This window comes from Artemia franciscana, chromosome 2 (assembly GCF_032884065.1).
Source record: "Artemia franciscana chromosome 2, ASM3288406v1, whole genome shotgun sequence".
Taxonomy (NCBI): domain Eukaryota; kingdom Metazoa; phylum Arthropoda; class Branchiopoda; order Anostraca; family Artemiidae; genus Artemia; species Artemia franciscana.
In genome coordinates, this window is record NC_088864.1 from 28,410,582 (window position 1) to 28,433,129 (window position 22,548).

The 22,548-nt window shown below is 36.3% G+C and overlaps 1 protein-coding gene and 1 long non-coding RNA gene across 20 annotated transcripts in view; one reads left to right on the forward strand and one right to left on the reverse strand.

Moving 5' to 3' along the window:
• The window catches only part of LOC136039633 (protocadherin Fat 2-like), a 264,014-nt gene that overhangs the window by 194,920 nt on the left and 46,546 nt on the right, over positions 1-22,548 (forward strand). For all 19 annotated transcript variants that reach the window (XM_065723534.1, XM_065723540.1, XM_065723553.1 and 16 more), the window contains 3 exons: positions 6,539-6,672; positions 13,057-13,231; positions 20,388-20,500. In XM_065723534.1, the coding sequence (XP_065579606.1) occupies positions 6,539-6,672; positions 13,057-13,231; positions 20,388-20,500 (422 nt within the window). The remainder of the gene's footprint in view (positions 1-6,538; positions 6,673-13,056; positions 13,232-20,387; positions 20,501-22,548) is intronic.
• The window catches only part of LOC136039761 (uncharacterized), a 97,205-nt gene that overhangs the window by 25,147 nt on the left and 49,510 nt on the right, over positions 1-22,548 (reverse strand). The window lies entirely within an intron of this gene.

Consider the following 22,548-nt stretch of genomic DNA (forward strand, 5'->3'; position numbering starts at 1 on the left):
AGGGGGTTTGTACCCACGTTAATACCTCGCTCTTTACACTAAATCGTAAGTTTTGTCCCAATTCTTTAAGAATGACCCCTGAATCAGAAAGGCCGTGGAATAAATAGTTGAAATTACTAAAAATACTTTAGCATAAAGAGCAAGGTATTTATCTCCTCCTAAATACCTCGCTCTTTATGCTAAAGTATTTTTAGAACCCCTCATATGCGTAATTATCTCTGTTCGTTTTAAGTTTCAATGCTACTTCTTCCTTTCATTTGAAAAAACGTTTTCATGTTTATTTTTCTGTTTCTCCCTATTTTCTTAAATAAGGCAAATTTTCTCAGGCTCGTAACTTTTGATGGGTAAGACTAAACTTGATGAAACTTATATATTTAAAATCAGCATTAAAATGCGATTCTTTTGATGTAGCTATTGATATCAAAATTCAATTTTTTAGAGTTTTGGTTACTATTGAGCCGGGTCGCTCCTTACTACAGTTCGTTACCACGAACTGTTTGATTACTCCGTATATGAAATGAGTTGTCCCCTCCACAATACCTCGCTCTTTACGCTAAAGCTTTTAATTGTTTTAAAAAGTAGAATTGAGGCAAAGAGTCAAACTTTAGCGTAAAGAGCAAGGGATTGTGGAGGGGACAACTCATTTCATATACGGAGTAATTTCTGTTCATTTTAAGTTTTAATGTCGCTCCTTACTTTCAGCTAAAAAAATTTGTTTTTTTTTATTTAATTTCTGAACGTTTTTGAATTAATGCATGTTTGGTTTTGGCTCTCCGCACATAAATTATTAAAATGAAATTTGTATATTAATTCTTTTTTTGGCTAAATGGCTTTCTCTTAGTTTTGATCAGACGATTTTGAGAAATAAGGGGTGGAGAACGAGGCCTAGTTGCCCTCCAATTTTCGGTTACTTAAAAAGGCAACTAGAACTTTTAATTTTTAATGAACGTTTTTATTAGTAAAAAATATACGTAACTTAAGAATTAACTTATGTAACAAACTTTCATAGCCTTATATTTTTATTATGTATACGAGGGGTTTGTACCCTCGTTAATACTTCGCTCTTTACACTAAATCGTAAGTTTTGTCCCAATTCTTTAAGAATGACCCCTGAATCAGAAAGGCCGTAGAATAAATAACTGAAATTACTAAAAATACTTTAGCATAAAGAGCAAGGTATTTATCTCCTCCTAAATACCTCGCTCTTTATGCTAAAGTATTTTTAGAACCCCTCATATGCGTAATAATCTCTGTTCGTTTTAAGTTTCAATGCTACTTCTTCCTTTCATCTGAAAAAACGTTTTCATGTTTATTTTTCATTGTTTTCTTATAGTAATGCCAGAGAATCCTGCGCCCTTGTCATTGAATTTTTCTTCCCCCATGACAGATTTCTCCAAGGAAATATCCTCCAAAATAGCCCCCCCCCCTCAGCCCCACCCCCAAACAAAATAAAATCCCCATGAAAACGTCTTTACACTTCCCAATAACCATTACTATATGTAAACACTGGTCAAAGTTTGTAACTTGCAGCCCCTCCCCCAGGGATTGTGGGGGAGTAAGTCGTCCCCAAAGACATAGTTATTATGGTTTTCGACTATGTTGAACAAAATGGCTATCTCAAAATTTTGATCCGTTGACTTTAGGAAAAAATGAGCGTGGGAGGGGGCCTAGATGCCCTCCAATTTTTTTGGTCACTTAAAAAGGGCACTAGAACTTTTCATTTCCGTTAGAATGAGCCCTCTTGCGACATTCTAGGACCACTTGGTCGATACGATGACCCCTGGGGAAAAGAAAAAAAAACAAAAAACAAACAAATAAACACGCACCCGTGATTTGTCTTCTGGCAAAAAATACAAAATTCCACATTTTTGTAGATAGGAGCTTGAAACTTCTACAGTAGGGTTCTCTGATACGCTGAATCTGATGGTGTCATTTTCGTTAAGATCCTACGACTTTTAGGGGGTGCTTCGCCCTATTTTCCTAAATAAGGCAAATTTTCTCAGGCTCGTAACTTTTGATGGGTAAGACTAAACTTGATGAAACTTATATATTTAAAATCAGCATTAAAATGCGATTCTTTTGATGTAGCTATTGATATCAAAGTTCGATTTTTTAGAGTTTTGGTTACTATTGAGCCGGGTCGCTCCTTACTACAGTTCGTTACCACGAACTGTTTGATAATCTTTTTAAACTTTGACCTCTTGACAACCATCTTACTTCTGCATGTAATAACAAAGTTATGCAGTTGGAATCCGTATCCTTACAGAGATTTGAAAATAAGCGACTGTTAAAGGCATGACTCTTAATAAAATTTATGACCTTAACAGCATCCTGAAGCACATCGTTCAATTCTGGTGCTATCAATCAATTAAGAAGAGCCCAAAGGATTTTTACATGCCGGGACTGTAAGGTCCCGTCGGTTGCGATTGACTGACTAATTCGGAGTAACATGCACTTTGTTCACAATCATACAATGGCTAAATGAAAATAACACGAAATGTTTATATAGTTTCTTCGAAATAACACTTAGAAATTTTGTTGATAATATTTATCAGGATTATTTCGGTTTTAAGAGATTGACAAAAATAAATCTACATTTTTTATAAATTTGTATAACATCTTCTGATTCATAGTAAATTTATACAAGATATTATAATGATCGGAATAGAAATGCTGGTATAAACAGTCTTTCCGAATCAGAAGATTTTATGATATATTTATCTACGATGATTGTTATTTTTCTTTATGACAATAATTTTACAAGTTAAAAACATTTTTTGTTAAATTGTATTTTTATCACTCGCTACCCCATAATTTTGCTACGCGACCCCAAATGGGGTCGCGACCCACAGTTTAAGAAGCCCAGATCTAGAGTCTTGTCAAAATTAGTTTGTCAATTTGGTAACCTTGTGCCTAGAGTACTACCTCAGCAATTGGACAGTGGCTGATTTCAGACATCTATTTTGTGAAAAAAATATATAAAGAAATAAAAATAGAATAAAATAAATAAATCAAATTTACTATAATTTGGGAGTAAAATCATATTAGTCATTTTTTTCTATATTTAAACCTAAGAAATGTTACCCTAACAGTCTTATATATTTAAATGGCCGTATTTTGCCGTTGCGGCATTCCTCATATCATAAACATATTATTTTTCATTTATTTATAAAAGTGTCGAATACAAGTAAATAAGAAGTTTGTAACATTTTAAAGACTTTGATTAACTTAGCACTGCATCATAATAGCGGAACATTCCTTCAATTTCATAGTCATTGTGTTGCAAGAGCAACACTTGGTTTTGTCGTTTTTTTTTTTTTTTTTTTTTTTTTTTTTTCCTAGCACCCCGATTACAGCTTATTCCTAGAAAGTGGTAAGGGTCTAACCTCTGCGGCTTTTACGGAAAGTGTGGAACTTAGGCCGGATTGATGAATATGACTTTGCATTTTGGGAAACTTCATAGAACTCTTACCTGGGGTCAAAAATCTATTGTTTCTATCCATTTCTGTTCGTGATTTCAGCTCAGTTTACATCATTCGGTTTCTTGCACTTGGGATTGCAGTAGATAAATTGTATCGGATGTACCTCTTAAACTTTGAAAGTTCTCTCATTGCTAAAGAAATTAGAGTTTATCCTTTGCTCCTTTCTAAGATATGACGTAAGAATCTTGGCCTACGGCAAAAAAGTCAACTTTTGAACTAAGAAAGATAGATTTTTTTTCGACGGCAGTCGATAGCTCTTGATGAGCTGATCAAAGTGTTTTTTATCCATTTCTTGGTAGAAAAACTCCTTCATGAGATATATCAGTTTGAAAGTTGAAAGGGGTTGACAACATCAGTAGTAAGGTACATACTGAAACCAAAAATAGGCCGATACAGAAATGGTATCAGATGTGCCTCATAAACCTTAAAAGTTCTCTCATTGCTAAAGAAATAAGAGTTCATTCTTTGCTCTTTTCTAAGTGATGACGTTAGAAACTTGGCCTACGGTAAAAAAGTCAACTTTTGAACTAAGACAGATATATTTTTTTTCGACAGTAGTCGATAGCTCTTGATGAGCTGATCAAAGTATATGTCATCCATTATTTGGTAGAAAAAGTCCTTCATGAGATATACCAGTTTGAAAGTTTAAAGGGGTTGACAACTTCAGTAGTAAGGTACACATTGAAACCAAAAATAGGCCGATACCAATTGTGGGACATATAGGAGAGTTTTAAGCAACAGTCGGCTGTTAGCTCATAATCATCTTAGGCAATGAGGGGTTCGGAACTTTTGCTAGTTAGTGTACCTATTATTTGTTTCCGGTGTATATGATGGTAAGACCAATTTGGTTCCAGTCGTAAGACATGTAGGGGATTTGCAAGTAACAATCGGCTGTTAGGCTACAATCATCTTCAGCGATGACGGGTTTGCAACTTTTTGCGATTTGGTGTATCTAGTATTTATTTTAAAAAGCGAGGGGAAAAAAACCAAAGTGTTGCTCTCGCAACACTTACCCGACGAAGCCGAGCAAAGGTTGCCACAACACCTCACGTTCCCCATGCAATGTAGATCTAGTTAAGACTGTCTTCAACAGGATTTGCTAGCAAATCTAGCTCCTCTCTTTCAAACTTGAATTCAAGTGGTCGTACCTGTTCTGAAGCCCCCCTCCCCCCATAAGAAATAGTCCTAGATACGGCCCTGAGGATTATATTTCAATTTATACCTCCACCATGCCAATGTCTCTCCCTTAGAGCTAAATCTGCATTTTTCTGAAGATTCTTCCAAAACAACTGCTGAAACACAAGGGCAGTTAAACTAGAATAAGAATTTTCGTTTTGATCCTGTAGTCAGCAATAAATCATTCGGTAGCGATTGGTTTAATAGCAGGCTAAATCTTAGAAAAGGGCAATGGAAGTTTCGGTTTCCGATTCCCTGAGCCCCTCCAAAGCTTGTTCGGCCACCCTTCCCCATGAAGTGTCTCTTGGAAAAAATAAATGAACAAACATTAATGCATTGAACCGTTATGGGTCTTCACTATAGGTAAAGTAATTCAATTGCTCCTGACTTAAATAGGAGAGTAGGAATTTCAATTTCCCTTCTAATGAAAATTTGCGATTCTCCAAGAGGAAAATAGGGGAATTTTTCGCGGGGAAGTAGGGGAGGTAATATTTCATGGGTGAATTTTCCTTAGAGGAGGGGTAAACATTCGTGGGGTATTTTCTGGGGGGGTGAAACGCCGACTTCCGATGAAAAGGTGGCATGAATAAAAATTTTCTCTGAGATGTGAAATTTAAAATAACAAATGGGAATATTGATTCTGCTTTGGCCCTCAACATCGTTGAAAATCCTGATCATGTAGTTTTTTTTTTATGAGGCAACTTTAATATTTGTAGAAAATGGCTTCTCACATTCTTTTAGGAAGGCAAAAGAAATTAAAAGAAAACCTATAAATGCACATCTTGTTTTAAATAGAGATGCTGGAGATATTCCTATGAACCCAATTTACAATAACTTGAAATTCTTCAGTTTAAATTCAGATTATGTGACCATACTTTTAATGAAAATTAGGTAAGTAGACAAAATAACTTAATCACTAAACAGAGAATCCTTGCCCAATCTAATTGGTGAATAGTATTTCATTTATTCTTACTTTTGTTTGGTTTGTTTGGTTCAGTGTTTCTTCTGCTCAGTTAAGAGTTAATTCAAAAGGTCAGTTTTCATTTTATTTTTTTTTAGCTCTGTTGACAGCTGGGCAAAAGTTCCTGACGTAATATCTGCCTCTATCATTCTCGCTTTTCTTCTCCGCTGGCCGACATTACCCTCATTTTTCTCAGCTACTTAATTTTGTTTTCTTGTTTGTCATATGTCAATCGTGCTTGTAGCCTTTCCTGTCTTTAACATTTCACAAAGCTAATGTAATTTTGTTTCAGCTAATATATCACCGTGTTAAAGTTGCAATCACCTGAACAATAATATATTTTATCGTTCTGATAAAGTCAGATAGACGGCCTTTTAAACTGGGGAACACAGCAATACACAAAAAAATTATATTAAATCCTTTTTCTGCCAGCCTTTTTGTGCTTCTGTGCTGTGAAAAGTGCAAGGCGTCGTAAAATATGTATGATACCGGTAAAATACCGGTAAAATAGGTAAAATACATAAATTACGTAAAATACATGAATTATGGAAAATACACATAATACTAATTTTACGAGGGTCTGTAAAATGACAGTAGAATACGTAAAATACCCAATTTTACGGTGATCAGTTTTACCACTTACAACACTAACTGGTATAATCCTTGATTTTGCCAGACACAGTCGTACTGTTAGTAATAAGCCCAGGTTTAGGTTGACAGAGGATTTCAAATTCATTAGATATTGTTGTGTTCTTCATATTAAATTGGTTTTGCAAATTCAGATACAATTAGCCTTTTACTATGTTATCTTGTTTTCAATAATATCTGAAACTCCACATATAAAATCCACATATTTATTTCTTCGATTTGAAAAATATTGTTAATGAATCATCATAAGCATTAATGAATCTGTTTACAGACAATGCAGCGTTTGGAAGATTCATCATATCAGAATTAGGTGTTATTTCAACTACTCAGCCTTTGCCAATAGAACCCAAGTATTATGTATTTAATGCAACTGCTTTTGCTGGTGGACTTGCTGACAATGCCTTGGTAAGTCTTAATGTTTATATATATAAAAAACTACCAAGTCGCAGTTCTTGGGCTGTTCTGTATGATAATATTTCTATGAGAATTTTATGGTAGACCATTTATATCTTATTTTAAAATTATTCAGTAAGAGGAAAAATTCTTCAAACGTCAAATCGCGTGCAGGTATACGTCTTCAAAAGAAATCTTCAGCTTCAAAATAGGACATCACGAATCAATAGTAAAAAAAAATCAGGTTTTTTCCTTAATTTTTTTGTGTCTTAATTAAGTTTCTCTTAGTAAAGAAATTTTAATTTACACGTACAGGAGGCCTGAAATTTTAAATCACAACAGTGTAAAAAATATTGAATTTATCGCGCTGAAAAATCAAAATAAATGTATTTTTATTCTGAATTTTATTCTCATTGTTCATGTCTTCTTGGCCCCATCTGAGAAATACAATATTTGGTCTACTTCTGGTTTTCACGAGTTGCCAAAACCTACTTCCTTTCTTAACGTTTTTTTTTTCACTCAGATTTGTTCAGTCAGCATTCATACGCAGTAAGCTGCTAGTCAATCGGAGATAAAAATAAGTCAATTGAGTCTATTTTATGCGTCACGAGTCAATATCACAACATTTTCTATAGCTTTTGTCTGCATTGATATCCTCCTGTCTCTGTTTATGGGCCCTGTAAATGTAAGCCAACGTGAAACCATAAAAATTTTGCTGGCCTCGTCTCAAGTGTCACCCATAGATACAACCAATGTGTGCGTGTGTGCGTGTGTCTGCATTTGTATTAGTGGAGAAAATGTACAAGAAAAAATGGTCAAACCTCTGGAAGTTATAAAAAAAAAATTTTACACCCAAATTCCCAGAAAAATCAACTTAATTACACAAAAAGATCCACTCGAATACCATTTGTGCAAATGTCCCAATTTGCCCTTGAAGGGGGAAAACGAGGGAAAATCGATTTTTGTGCTTACAAATATTTTGGAATTTAAACAGTCGTTTCCCGTCAAATCCAGCATTCTAACTCCAAATTTGAATTCAGGTTTTCATTTTTGTTCTTTACCCTAATGCCCATTTCCATTCTAAAAAGATGGGGGGGGGTTGAAACTCGAAATTAAGAGTTTGTTGGATTGTTCGGTCATTTCTGGCGAAATCAATTATGGTGAAATAGAAAATTAGGTTAAAAGCTTTATTTTACGTTGTCAAGTATATTATCTTACCTATAACGGCTGTGAAGGTTGACCTACATGAACTAGTTATGTTAATCATTTTGTTGGATTCACTATTTCCTATCAAGCTAGGAGTGGCATCTTAGAATAATTAATGTTTCCATTCGAGACTCTTAGAATAAGAATCTCGAATGTTAAATTTCGAACAAGTATTCCAGAATACCACTTCTCCTCCAGTTTGTGGTTTCAATTCCCTAGTGCCGTTCTTTAGGTAATCTAATCACTGGAATAATCTAACATGGTACATGCTAAATAACTGGGACTACATACAAAGTCTGTGCCGTTTTACTTACCTCTGGAAAAAAGCGATAAAACAACAAACTGGAATCCGCGAGCATTTGGTAGAAGCATTAAGAGAGATGCGGTTCAGGATTATGCTTCCAATTTTGGAAAAGAGTGGGTAATCATTTCTGCTTTTCAACTTGATTTATGCAATGCTCTCTACTACGTTTCTTTCAAGCCAAGTTTACTCTTCTTCAGGTGGCGATGGATTGAATTTTGCCAAATTCCAGATCCTGAAACAAAAGAAGATACCGGAAACCGCCAAGGTTTTAAAGATTGTTTGGAAAGAAACGTGGAAAAAACTTGGTTTAATCAATCTGGCCTTAACTCCAAGGTTTACCAGCTATGTAGAAATACAGAAGTGCAACGAATACACAAATTTTTGATTGTCGATTCTAAAAAATATTTCTTTATTTTATTGTTCGCCAACTTAGAAGCACAATTTACACAAAAAGATAGTTTGATGCATTGATCCCCTAGAACTCTTCAGGCAGGATTCACAGCTATTGAACGTGGCTATTGGTGCACGCACTTCATCATCTGTAAGCACAGACGATGCAAAATCTGTGGAAGAAGCGATTCTGAAGGGCGTAGAAGCGGAAGATATTGACAAATATGTTTTCATGAGAGAGGAGAAAGCTGTACCAATGGCTGAGAATGTTATCCTGTTATTGATATATAGACTTTTCAAAATTTGTTCCCCAGAGTGCATTGGTAGCGAGCCATTGTAGTTGAGGGGTATTTTATTTCGCAATGGGTATCCTGTAAAATTTGTAAATGTGATAATAAAGAAAAGGCAGATTAAGCATGAAAAAGGTAATAAAAACTATGGTTCTCAACTTTTGGACCCTACAATTTCCAATAGATACGTTTCATTACCTTACATACCAATTCTTGGAGAGAAAATTAAATGGACTTTATTCAAACATAATATATCAACTTCTTTTAAATCAATCAGACCATAGAGTTACTTTCTAGATTCTGAAAAAAATATAGCACGTAACAGTTTGGCAAGTGGGTGATAAACTTTGCTCTTGCGGAAAATTTTACGTCGGGTGAGCATATCAGCAATTTTTGGAACATTCTATTGAGCATCGGAATTCAATAAATAATGCTCTAAAATTCACAAAACCTCTTGAAAGTTTCACTTCAGCTTTAGCAGAACATACATATTTTTCAATCCGGACCATTTTGTGCAGTTTGAGGAGGCAACAGCCATTTCCAAATGATGAGGGTTGCACTCAATGGGCTCTTGAAGCATCAAAAAAAAAACGCATTTTTGTAGGTTTATGAATTCGTAGAGATGCTGACGATATAAGTATTGATCATATTTATGATATTATTTTAACAAAACAGCCCATATTCAAAAATAAAGTATTGCAAAATGTCCCAGGAGTTAGTTCAAGTAACAAACCTAAGCGAATAGCAGCATCGAAAGCTTTGCATAAAATTATGTCGCTATAATATATTCCTATTCCATTCATTCTTTAAAAATGTTTTATCCAGTTACTTTCGTGGTTTGATGAAGGTAGCTACAAACTGCAAATTTTAAGTAACTGTATATTGGATATTTTAGGTTAGTATATTTTAGTTTTATGTATATTTTTTAGTTTTTTTTCCGCGCTGAAGACGCCTTGTTAGATACGGGCAAAATATTCGTTTGATTTTTAGTTCGTGGGGGTGCTTCGTGCCCCCCAAGCCCCCCTGCGCGGGTAAGTCGTTACGCGCCATATTAGTTACGCGCCATTGTAGTTGTGTCCCTGTGTCCCACCTGTGAATATAGATAAAAGAGAAAAGATTTCTCTTTTCGTTATAGATATATATATGTTTTTAACTACGTAAAACTTGCGAATATACAACATTCTTCGATGTCCCATTGTCTGTGCATATAAATAGATTGTCAGATTTACCGACTCTTGAACATGCAACATAAAATTGTCCATGGGAAAATCAATCCGTATTCAGATCTATACCACATTATTCTAATGATTGCCCTTGAGCTTTGTTGATGGTGATTGCTAATCGAACATTCCCTGTGTCCCGGTCGTCATTTATATTCCCAGTATCCCGGTCATCATTTGTGTCCCAGTTTGTAATTTCTCTTTGAGCGTTCTGTTCGTCATTTATATTCCCTGTGTCCCGGTCGTCATTTGTGCCCCGGTGTCCCGGTCTGTAATTTATCTTTGAGTGTCCCGGTCGTCATTTATATCTCCCGGTCATTATTTGTGTCCCTGTGTCCCAGCCTGTAATTTCTCTTTGAGTGTCCCGGTCGTCATTTATATTCCCTGTGTCCTGGCTTTTAGTTTTATTTTTCTCCTTTATTTTTCAGTTTTTTTCCTTTTTTTAGTTTTTTTCTTTTTCAGTTTTTAGTTTTTTTAGTTTTTTTATTAGTTTTTAGTTTTTTACCTTTTTTTTAATTTTTTTGGTTTTTTACCTTTTTTAGTGTTTTTAGTATTTTCTTTTTAGTTTTTTTTTGTAGTTTTAACCTTTTTTATTTTTTTCTTCTTTTGTATTAATGCTAAAGCCAAGGTTCAAACCTGGAGCCTGTCGGACCTAGAACCTGAAACATAACGCTTTACCAACTCAGCTACTTCGGCTTGAATACATTCGTTTTGAGCAGCTTCCTCGGGTGTTGCCATTGTAGGTTCTTCAGTCATTTTACAATTGAAAATTTCTCTTTCAACGATCTTCTTACAATTAAAAATTTGTCTTTGAACGATATTCTTAAATAACTGTATCCTGGTCGTCATTTATATTCCCTGCGTCCCGGTCGTCATTTGTGTCCCGGTATCCCAGTCTGTAATTTCTCTTTGAGTGTCCCGGTCGTCATTTATATTCCCTCTATCCCGGCCGTCATTTGTGTCCCGGTCTGTAATTTTTCTTTGAGTGTTTTTTCTTTTTAGTTTTTTTTTAGTTTTTTACCTTTTTTCTTTTTTCAGTTTTCTTTTTCTTCTTTATTTTTCAGCGTCACTATGAAATACATATCGCCGAATCTTTGTTTTTTTAACTAAAATCTGGTAGGCATTGATGACCTTATCCAGGTCAAAATCCCAAACCCAATCATCATCGCTATCATTTTCAGTTTTGATATGTTTTGACTCTCGCTGTCCAGGTGGATTTTCATCTAACTGCGCGGTTTTGCGTTCTTTAGCCGCAAGCCTGTTTTCTTGCTGTTCTTGTGATTCCTCGGCACGCTTTCTTTTCTTACTTTCTCTATCAGCCGCAAGTTTTTTCGCATTGACTCTTTGAGCAGCTTCCTCGGCTGTTGCCATTGTAGGTTCTTCAGTCATTTTACAATTAATCATTTTTCCGTCCTCGATCTTCTTACAATTAAAAATTTGTCTTTGAACGATTTTCTTAAATACTTTTAATGACGTCATCGTCATAACAAACATGACGACAACTAAATTCATGACGACATGATGACATGACGTCACTCGACAGACCCACTGACAAACAACTTATTTTTATATATATAGATTTGTGTGTGTGTTATTTTTGTCACGGAAAATACCCAAAAAATATCTTCCCCCCCCCTGCGATTGGTTGCTCTCTATTTACTTTTGACTTATAAAAAAAGACTAACTCTCAATTTTTGACGCAATGAGCACCCTCTGAACTTTCTGCGACCGCTAGGCGAAGGTGGGAATGAGGGTAGGACAGTGCCCCTCCTACAAGGAATAAATTTTGCTGATTTTTGTGTTTAATGTTACTCTTTACTTTCATAATAACAGCGCAGACCAAAAATTTTCCCTGAAATCAAGAGGAATTGTGTATCAAGATCACGTTTTTTATGTATTTTTAATATTTTACTCCCCCTCTTACAAAAGTTGTGGATACAGCCCTCTACCCTACCCTCGTCTCCATATTAGAACTAATTCTGTACTTATCTGAAGGCTCCAAGAAAATTGGATATTTTGGCATTAAAATGTACCCCTTGAGGCATCTCCCTTTCTCACTAAATACAAGTTATCAAACCCCATTATAGAGCTTTAAAGCCCTTACATACAAATTTTTGGATTTGTAAACCAGCAGGGAATCTACATAAGAAAGTGAAGTTTGTTTAGACTTTAAAAATATTTCAGGTAGTTAGGGAGGGAGGGAGATACCTCGAAGGGTGCATTTTAATGCCAAAAGATACGCGGGAGGGATCAAGAATTAGTTCTAAGGGAGAGGCAAAGGGAAGATGAAGGTAGAAACTGATGTATAATCCCCAGGGCCGTAACCAGGATTTTTGTTTTGTTTTTTTTTACGGGCACTAGGGGGGAAGGTACAAAAAAAATGAAAAATGCATCAAAACTACGAAATTGATATTTAATCACTCTAGATCTCGGAGGATATTTCTGGTCTATAATTTTATTAATAAAGTACAGAGTAGCATTTAACCCCAAATGAGCAGAACTTATTCTGTATAAGAGTGGGGCTGCCCATTCCTCATCCCACCTCCGCCTTATGGTCGTAGAAACTTGGGAGGATGCTCATTCGATTAGAAAGTGAAAATTCTGTTCCTTTTTCTTATAATTCGAAAGTGATTGGAGACCAACCGGCCACGGGAGGGTATTTTGGGGATGATACTTTCGTTTTCCACGGGGTAGAGATTATTTTCCACGGGGGAATTTTACGGGAGGTCTTTTCCAAGTGAGGGTATTTTCTGGGGAAGTAAATGCCTAGCCTCGGTTTAAGGGTAGAGGAAACAGCACACACATTAACTTAGTGTAATTTTTGTCTTTTAGCTTAAATTCATTGTTAATTACAAATTATCTTCGTTTTTGTGTCTCGAACACTCACCAAACTTTTCCCAGGGCTACAAATGAGAAAACGACATGTAAATAAACTTTGATTTATTTAAATTTTCCAAAATTATATTTCTAAGCTTTTATTTTTTAGATTCAAATCCAGGTTATATCTGGCGTAAATTGTGGCCAGCCTTTATTCCAAGAAGTATTCTTTATTGCGGACCTAAACGAGGAGGAAAGGAAGAGTAACTTTATGCAGGTTTATGTAGCCAATCCGTCGAACGTTTTATACTATATATCAGACGTGGAACCAGAGGATTACTACGGTGAGATTATACTATCATTGTAGTTTTAGGGGCTGAACGAAAATTAGCAAATGCACTACTAGTTCAGCATAGAAACATTGTTCTTGAATCCTGCATATGACACCAATTGCTAATTTCAAATCTGGGCACTTCGAACACTTATTTCGCATAATTTCTAGTCACGGATTACAAATTCGTAATCATTGAACACATCTTAGTTTAATGCACTGTAGAACAGATGTGAGCTGAAGCTAACCTTCCAGCATGACGTGGATGCTGTAACTTCCATTTTTCATGTGATTCCCGTCTGTCTCACAAGGATTCGCGGTGGGATAATTTAGAATATAGGCTGAGATTGTAATACAGGCCGACTTAACATTTACTTCATATTTTTTTTTTCGAACTCATTAAACATAAATCTAATCATTAATGATAAAAATTGTTTCTAAAGGCTAAAATAAATAAACTAATAAAATGTTGCCTGCCTTTAGAAACCACTCGTATCAGATTTTTTTTTTAAGTCACCATTAGTCTTCCTTCTTCACTATAATATTAGTAAGTATAAAAATACACACGTTCTACTCTTTGTGAGTTTTGTTGCTTTAAATATACATTGGTAAAGAAAAAGCAGGAAGCACTACTACTACAAAAATTATAGGATGACCAAGTCGTATGAGTCCCACACAGCTTTTTACGCTTATTCATCGTTCAAACCCAATTTGTTCAAAGCTAAACCCTTTCCCCATTCAACGAATTTCTCGTTTCTATTCACTCATGTCGCTTACGATCGCTTTCTACATAATTAAGGGAAAATTTGCTTTTCGTTCAGGCCCAGATGGACAACCAAAAAGTGCAATCTTTCATTCTCGTCCGTAAACCACCTTCACTTTTCCTGTGTTAAAGTGCTAGTAAGAGGGATCGAACCACATTTTTCAAAAATCCCAATGTTTTATATATGGTCGGACAAACAAATATCTAAGACTATCTTTCGGATAATTCCTGAAGAAAATACAAAAAACACATATGATTCAGAACAGAACTTAGGTACTCTCACTACTGTGACTTTTAATATCGTAATCTTACCACACATATTTATTTTCCTGATCTCCAGAACTATTTCCCTTTTTATATTGTCAGTGGATCTACCATTTTTAGCAATAAATACTACCCATTAAAGTGAAGCTACTCACATGGTCAATTTCCTTGTTACCTAGCGTGACATCTCCAACATTTCCTAGTCTAAGTGCGTTCGTCTTTTTAGCATCAATTTTCAAACCCCTTTCTGTACCCTGAACTTTAACCTCCGAACATCCAATCATATCGCTGAAATTTTGGTCTATGAGACCTAAGTTGTCCTCAAAATCTAAGTGTACGAAAATTTTATCTTCCCATTTGATTCCATGTTTCCCCATATCCTTTACCAACTTCATCATTTAACCGATAGTGAAGAAACAAGCACAAACGAGAATGTAAAACAATGATATAATTTCGTAATAATTAATAGAATGTCATCTATGGTATTTTGATCCTGAAAAATTAGGGATAGCTTTATAATACCTACTAGATTATATAAGATATTGTTCCGAGTTTTCATCCGTCGCGATGTCTACGATTGAAAAGGATAAAGTACAACTGGCTGCAAAGTCAATTTAGTCCCTTCTTTCGATACTATTTTGTTGTTGTTTTTTTCAACGCTGAGGAATAGCCTTTGATCATGTGATTACTGATCGATAGCAAAGAAACAAAACCAAAGTGTTACTCTCGCAACACTTTAGTCGGTGAAGCCGGACAAAGGTTGTCGCAAAACTTCACGTTGCCCGGGCAACGTAGGTCTAGTTGTTTTTAGGTTTACGATAGGACTACCAGTTGAGGCATAAAATTGCCTTATTTTTTAACTAAAACCTAAAGGCTCGATTGGATTGGCATCATTTACCCTACCAGAAGCGCTTTTTGTAGGCAGATCATTTTGAACAGGCGGCTCTGATTCGACAGTCAATATAACTAAGCAGCCTTAGAATTTTCCGATGGCTGTGATTGACTGATCGTTCGATGTCGGCTCTGCTTCTGGCAGGATGAAGGATATAAATCAGGACGGGGTTTAAGCTTTTATAGATTGATCCGACATTAATAACATTCAGCTAGATTTAGTCAAATATATCTGAAACTACCCAAATCCACTAGTTACATGAAATACGCTGCTTAGGTGTAGAATACCAGTTGAGGTATGAAGATACCTTATTTCTCAAGATTGAAACCAGAGTTTCTTAAAATGGTCTAGCAATCGTAAGAAAAGTGGATTGATTTAAAGCGATTGCATCTGACAGGACCCTAATTCCCTTGCTACTAGAAATACGCTTCATTAAGCTTAGGCTACCAGTTGAAGCATAAAGTTACCTTATCTTCCTAGATGTAACCAAACGGTCTTTTTGTGTTCTAACTTTACTTGAAAAATCAGATAGATTTGAAGTGAATGCGACTAAAATAACCCATATACCAAAGCTACTTTGAATGCATTTTTATGTATAGGAAGTCCAGACAAAAAATTCCAAAATAACTCATTTTACGAAACTCAAACCTAGGTTTATTATATTGATGTAGTACTGGATTTCCTAAACCTAAAAAGCTTATTTCAAGTTTCCAGCCGATCTGGAGCAAATCAGATACGTTTTTTCCAACACTAAACACCATTTAGTAATTATGTACTTGATATGTTAGGATTTTTATACTACTATGCAGGAAGTCAATACAAAAAAAGAGCAATTACTGGTGACCCATTGGCTAGTTGCCAATGGGTCACTTTTGACTCTTAAAAAGTAACTAGAACTTTGAATTTTTAATCATTTGAGTCCCCTCAGAAATTTAGGTGATCGGCTCTTCAATAAAAATCTTGTATGCCCCCGGGTCATAAGGTGCGATCCTTCCCTGAGCTCTGAGGGGCTATGTTCATTCCGAAGTCTTGTTGTCCGATCGTTGGACTATTTCAAAGAAAATGGCTATCTCAAATTGTTCAGACCTTTTTGTCTGATGTTTGAACAATTTTTAAGATAATGGATATCTTAAAATTTACATCGGATGAAAAAAAGCATGGGGAAATAGTTACCTTTCGATCCTATTTGTCTCTTACAAAGTGGACTGGAACTTTCAACCTCCAATCAAATGAGCCCCCTCTGAAGTTTATACGAGCACCCCTTCCATAAGAACCATGCATACTCCCAGGGTATAACTTACAAGGCCTGCACCTGAGCCCTGGGGAGTTTTGTTGACCCTAGAGTTTTTGTTTTCTTATCTCCGAACTACTTACAAAATTTTTATTGGATACATTTGGGGTGAAATGGCTCGGGGGGTTAGTTGCCCTCCAATCACTTTTGGCTCCTAAAAATAGCCTTATAACTTCCGATTTTCAATGGAATGAGCCCCCTCCGCAGTTTATACTACCAATCCTTTCCATATGAAGGGCCTCTGGAAAAATAAATAATAAATATTGGAGCCGTGTGGCCTTAGGGCTGGTAGGGAGATGCTAGTTGCCAATGGAACACTTTTGAATTTTAAAAAGGGAACTAAAATTTTCAATTTCTGATTATTTGAGTCCCTTCCGAAGTTTATACGACCACTTCTTCCACAAAACCTTACATGCCCCGGGGCATAAGTTACAATTCTTCACCCGGATTCTGGTGGGCCATGGGCGCCATTTGGGCAAAATATTGGGGTGGGTATGAACTCCATCTTGGCCCCTCCCCCGACTCACTTTGTGTCGCGTAAGAAAAAATGCGGGTTTTGGCAGCACGTCGATCGAACATTCTAAGTAAAGATGCATTTTCAGCACCCGTGTGTTGCTTGGAAATGTACAGTAACCGAATGTGGAACTCAGCCACTATTTCTAGGCTAGAAAACAAACGCTCATTGTCACAGGAAGTGTGGTAGCAATGCGAAGTATTTTAATTACTTCTGAGTAAGCCGCTGGTCATGCCTGAAGATGGTCGACAATGTCTAGGAAGCTTTCCGGCTTTTTCCTCATCGAGCAGGAAACGCTTGGCAATATCAGCTTGAGATTCGAGAAGAATGTCGTTGATATCCAGCTCACCGTAAAAAGCAGAGAAACGCTTGAGCAGCTCTGTGTCCATAAACTTGGTCGAGCTTGGATCCAAGGCTTCGAGTGTGCTCATCACTGGCAAGTTATCTGTAAACCTTCTGTCAAATTCGACCAGTAGACGGGCAGAAGTGTCGGAGTACTCTCGCTTCATTTCATCCACCAAAGATTGGATTTCCAGATTGGATGAAGTTCTTTCCTAGCGTCGAAGTTGTCATAAATTTTTTCAGATGCTTGGTGATCTTTTGAGTTATAATGCTAATGGCTATTAATACCTTTATATTTACCTAACTAAAAAGTTAAAAGGCTTAATGATGTAAAGTCTTCTACTTCTCTCTGTGCTCTCGTCTTTAGAGTCTTATGGTAGCGTTGGCCTACAATCTGGGGTTCGACCGGTAGAGGATGTCAAACGTCTCTAACTTTCATAAGGTTTATGTGTCGAGCATAAGAAATGTTTATTTACACATATGATACAGTTAATGTGTATAAAACGAGGACAGAAACAGAATAAGAACTGACTCAAGTAATCTAAAACGGTGGCTTATAGTCACTAAAACAAGGAAATAAGCATCGAAACATTTTACAACAACTGACCTATTTTAATCTGTCAACTTAGAGGAATTACTGAAAATATTCAGAATTTATAATATTAATATGATCTAATCATCCATTTAGGAAATGGGCATTTGACAGAACTTGAGACTTTTATTATGTATCTAACCTACTTTCTAAGTTTAAAATGATTAATAGCAAATAACGTAATTACTCCAAGGGTCGTCAGGTAATTACGCTCTTTGGTTATAGGCGTACAGTAATTTCAAATCCATTGGACAGAATGGATTATGTTGGACATAAAGGATTATTATGGCCGGCAAAGAGCCCTTTGTGTTGGAAGCTTGGGCCCTCTGGAAAATTCTTTGGTGGGCAGTTGCCCACCCCCGACCTCCCCCCCCAAATGGCGCCTCTGTGGCGGGCTTAAGTTAAAATGTTTTTGTCATCTGATAGTTGGACCATTTCAAACAAAATGGCTATCTCAAAATTTTGATCTGATGCATTTGAAGAAAAGAGGCTGTGGAAGGGGGTGGGGGCAAGATGCCCTCTGATGACTTTTGATGGCTCTTAAAAAGCTAACCAGAAATTTCAATTTCCAATCAAATTAGCTACCTCTGAATTTTATTCGACCACCCATGACATAAAACCTTATATGCCCCTCGGGAGTCACTTACAAAACTTGCCCTCAGGTTATGAGAGGTTTCGTCGACCCCAGAGTTTTCGTTATTTGATCTTTGAACTATTTCGAATAAAATGGCTATCTCAAAATATAGACTGGACGCATCTGGTTTAAAATGACCTTGGGTGGTTCCAGTTGCCCTCCGATTACTTTTGACTCTGGAAAAGGGGACTAGAAATTCTGATTTTTAATCGGATGAGTCCCTTCCGGAGTTTATATGACCATCCCTCCCATAACAACCTTATATGCCCCGGGGCAGAAATTATATTACTTAACCACAGGTTCTGAGGGGCTGTGTTATCCCTGGAGTTTTTGTTATATGATTTCTAATCCATTTTTTACAAAATCATTGCATAAAAAAATTCGATTGGACACTTTTGGGGAAAAGAAGGTGGGGAGGGATCTAGTTGCCATTAGATCACTTTTAACTATTAAAAAGAGATGTAAAACTTTTAATTTATGATCAATTGAGTCCCATCCAAAGTTTACACGATCACCTCTTCCATGAAAACCCCTATATGCCACCGGGGCATAAGATATAAACCTTCCCTGGGCTATGGGGGGGGGGGGTGTTTTGACCCCGAAATTTTATTATCTGACCGTTCGACTATTTCAAATAAACTGGCTACCTTAAAAATTTTTATCAGATGCATTTGGACAAAAGAGGTTGTGTGTGTGGGTTGAGGGGGTAGATACCCTCCGATTACTTTTGAATCATAAGAATATTACTAGAACTTTCAATTTCCAATGACATGAGTCATCTCTGAAGTTTATGCGACCACTTCTTACATAAAAACTTTATATGCCCCACGGGCAGAACTTAAAACACTTGCCCCGGGTCTCTGTGGGTTTTGTTGACCCTGGATTTCGGTTATCTGATGTTTGGAATATTTTAAAGATGTTTTAAAATTTCTATCGGATAGTTTTGGGAAGAAAAGAGTGCGGGGGGGGAATAGTTGCCCTACGATCTTTTTGACTCCTAAAAAGGGAACTAGAACTTTCAATTTCTAATCAAATAAGCACCCTCTGAAGTTTATTTTAGCACCCCTTCCACAAGAACCATATATATCCCTACGGTATAACTTACAATGCCTGCCCCTGGGCCCTGGGGGGACTGTGTTGACCCCAGAGTTTTGTTATTTGACCCTTAAACTTTTTTTTAGCAAAATGGTTATCTCAAAATTCTTATCGGAGGCATTTGGGGAAAAGAGGGTGTGGGGGCAAAGTGTCCCTCTTATTGCTTTTGACTCTTAAAAAGGGCATTAGAACTCACGATTTCCAATCAAATAAGCCTCCTTCGAAGTTTATTTGACCATTCCTTCCATATGAAGTGCCTCTAGGGAATAAAATTAAATAAATAATAAAACATTGCAGCCTTATGGCTTTTATTATATGCAACGCTGTAGCGTTGCCTCTGATAAATATTACTGTAAATCTTGTTATTCCATTCAACCCAAACAGATTGACGGTAAGACAAAATATTGCTCAAAAACTTAGCAAACATCTTGGTTGTCACTTAATCTCAATCTGGTAGCGTTACGATCGGTTACCAAACGATCATTGCTAACTCTTACTGACTGGGTATTATTGTCACACGGTTTCTAAACAGTGGCGTCATTGTGTTTTGTCGGGTCTCTTTAAAAAAATTGAGCTGAAATAAAATTGGAGATTTACCTTAAAGGACCACAACTTCCTGACCGCAAGTGGAGAAAAGATGCTGACCTTTCATTTTTTACTTTTTTCTTAAACTCAAAATACACACAGCGTAAGCTTTCGAGGATGTGTGACTGTCAAGAGTTTAATGAAATAAGTTTGCCTCACATTAAAGAGTAGTTTAAATGCGGTTTTTTTCTTTATAGGTGCATTTGAAATCCATAATACTACTGGTTTCATTTCATGCATAGAAGAAGTTAACAGAGAGGATTATTCTGAAGTAATTTTAACTATAGAGGCAAGAGAAAAAATTCAAATGGTATGACTTTGACTTTATTCTTTTTTTGACCATAGGAAAAATGGAAACTATTTTGAGAGGCTATAGAGCTCAAAAAGCACAAGCAAAAATTGGAATCAGTGAAAATAATAACTTCTTCATTTTTATCGTCACTACCCAAAACAATCTCCTCACTATGCATTGAAGCCTGGATATGCTGGTTTTTCCTCTGCCAAAAGCTCCTTACTCCCTCCCCATCCATGAAAGAGAATATCTGCTTTCACAGAATCCTAATGCCATTGGTTCAGGCCTTGTATGATTACCCCTACACTTAACTCTTGTTGCAAAGAGCTTTGCTCATTTAATTCACGGAGTCATTTGCTCGAGGAAACTACAATCTATTCGATTGTGATACAACTTTCCGCTGAAATTTTCATGAATCTCTAAAGAGAGACAGTTAAATCAAACGTGCAAGTCAGGATCGCCAACTGTCACTCTTTCATTTTTTTGTACATTTTACCTCATTTCACTCTTTCTCTCGAGTGATGGGTAAATCTATCTTTTTGCCAATTTCTACCTAAAATCTTCCTTTTGTCACTTTTTTGCAAAATGATGATGGAAAAAGCTCAAACAATAATTTAAACCTTAAATTTAGTTACTTGATTCAATGAATACAACTCCTCGTCAGTACTCTTCTATCTAACCTGTACTTTGTCCCAACCGTCCAGTCACCTTACTGGTGATTTCGTTTAAGACGGATATCATCAAATTATAATGTGGAGAATCGAATTATCAGCCCTGTTAGTAGCCTGCGTTAATTTAAAAACAAAATTGTTCTTGGAAGACTAAAAGTGAGTACATCATGTCCTTTCAGGAAGGTAATGTAAAAGCAACCACTAGAACCCAACTTTTTAAATGTAGTTCTTGCTACTTTCAAACTGATAAAAATTTTGCAAAAACCTTTTGCATCAACCACAAAAATACCCAAATTCTGTTGTCGATACACCCCATTATGGAAAAATGATTGAAAAAGAGTAAATTATGAAAATATGACTCAGCCATATTGACCTCTGACAAGTAACATGCTGATACCTAAGTAACAACAGACATTTGCATTATTTTTATTAGAAACAAATCAAACATTTTTTAGGGATTTTATGTAATCATTTGCGAGAGTATTTGGCATCTGACTATTGGTCCCTTTGCGTTTTGCGTATTGGTAAGCTTTCCTTTACATATTGGTAAGCTCTAGACGTATTTTGCAGTACCTTTCCTTTGCGAATGAGTAAGCTCTTAGAAGTCTGTTGCTGGAAGACAATATAAAAGCTAAATACCGAAACCTGGCTTTTGAGGGACTGTCTTTAAGAGTTGTTCAAAGTGCTATAAATAACATAAATAATGTTTATAATTGATAGGTATATTAAAAATTCGCCAGAGGAATCAAAATCTTTATAGTTTAGGTTGTGGGATATGTGACAAAGAGTCCAAAGAGACAGGACAAGCTAAAAGGATATCAGGATTTTGTCAGGTGGAAAACCATAAGTTGCTGCAGGCTGCAAGTACACGATGAGTTTCTCTAAAAATATTGGTTGGATGAATCCTGGAGCGGTGGAACCTGCTCTAGATATAGCAGCTGGATATAGAGGAGCAAAAGAAAACTTCAAAAATTCTTGGCTTCGTGTATGACCCCCTCAGCGAGAGTTCGATTGGACTTTCTTTCGTTTGTCCTACATAAGGTGAATATACTGAAAAAAGAGTTTCCGGCAGTTGAAACACAGATTCACAGGCTTTTGGGGAGTTCATGGCTGACTGACTTGTCACTCCTTAAGTGTTTCAATAAGTTGAGGCCCGATACACTTTGCCACGTGAGGAGCCTGCAAATAGCCACTTGTTGAGTGTCAAGTAGGTTCACCTCATCCCACCGAGCCTAATTTTATTACTTAATTTTTTTCGTGGAGATGTGCTCAAAAATGAACAAGTGGAGAGACTGCAACTATTCAGAGTTGGGAAATCTTAAATGTGCAGATCCAAATACTGCCTTATCTGGAGCTGTGGTCGCTCTTTGGCTAAAAGGTTTCACTGAGGTGGAA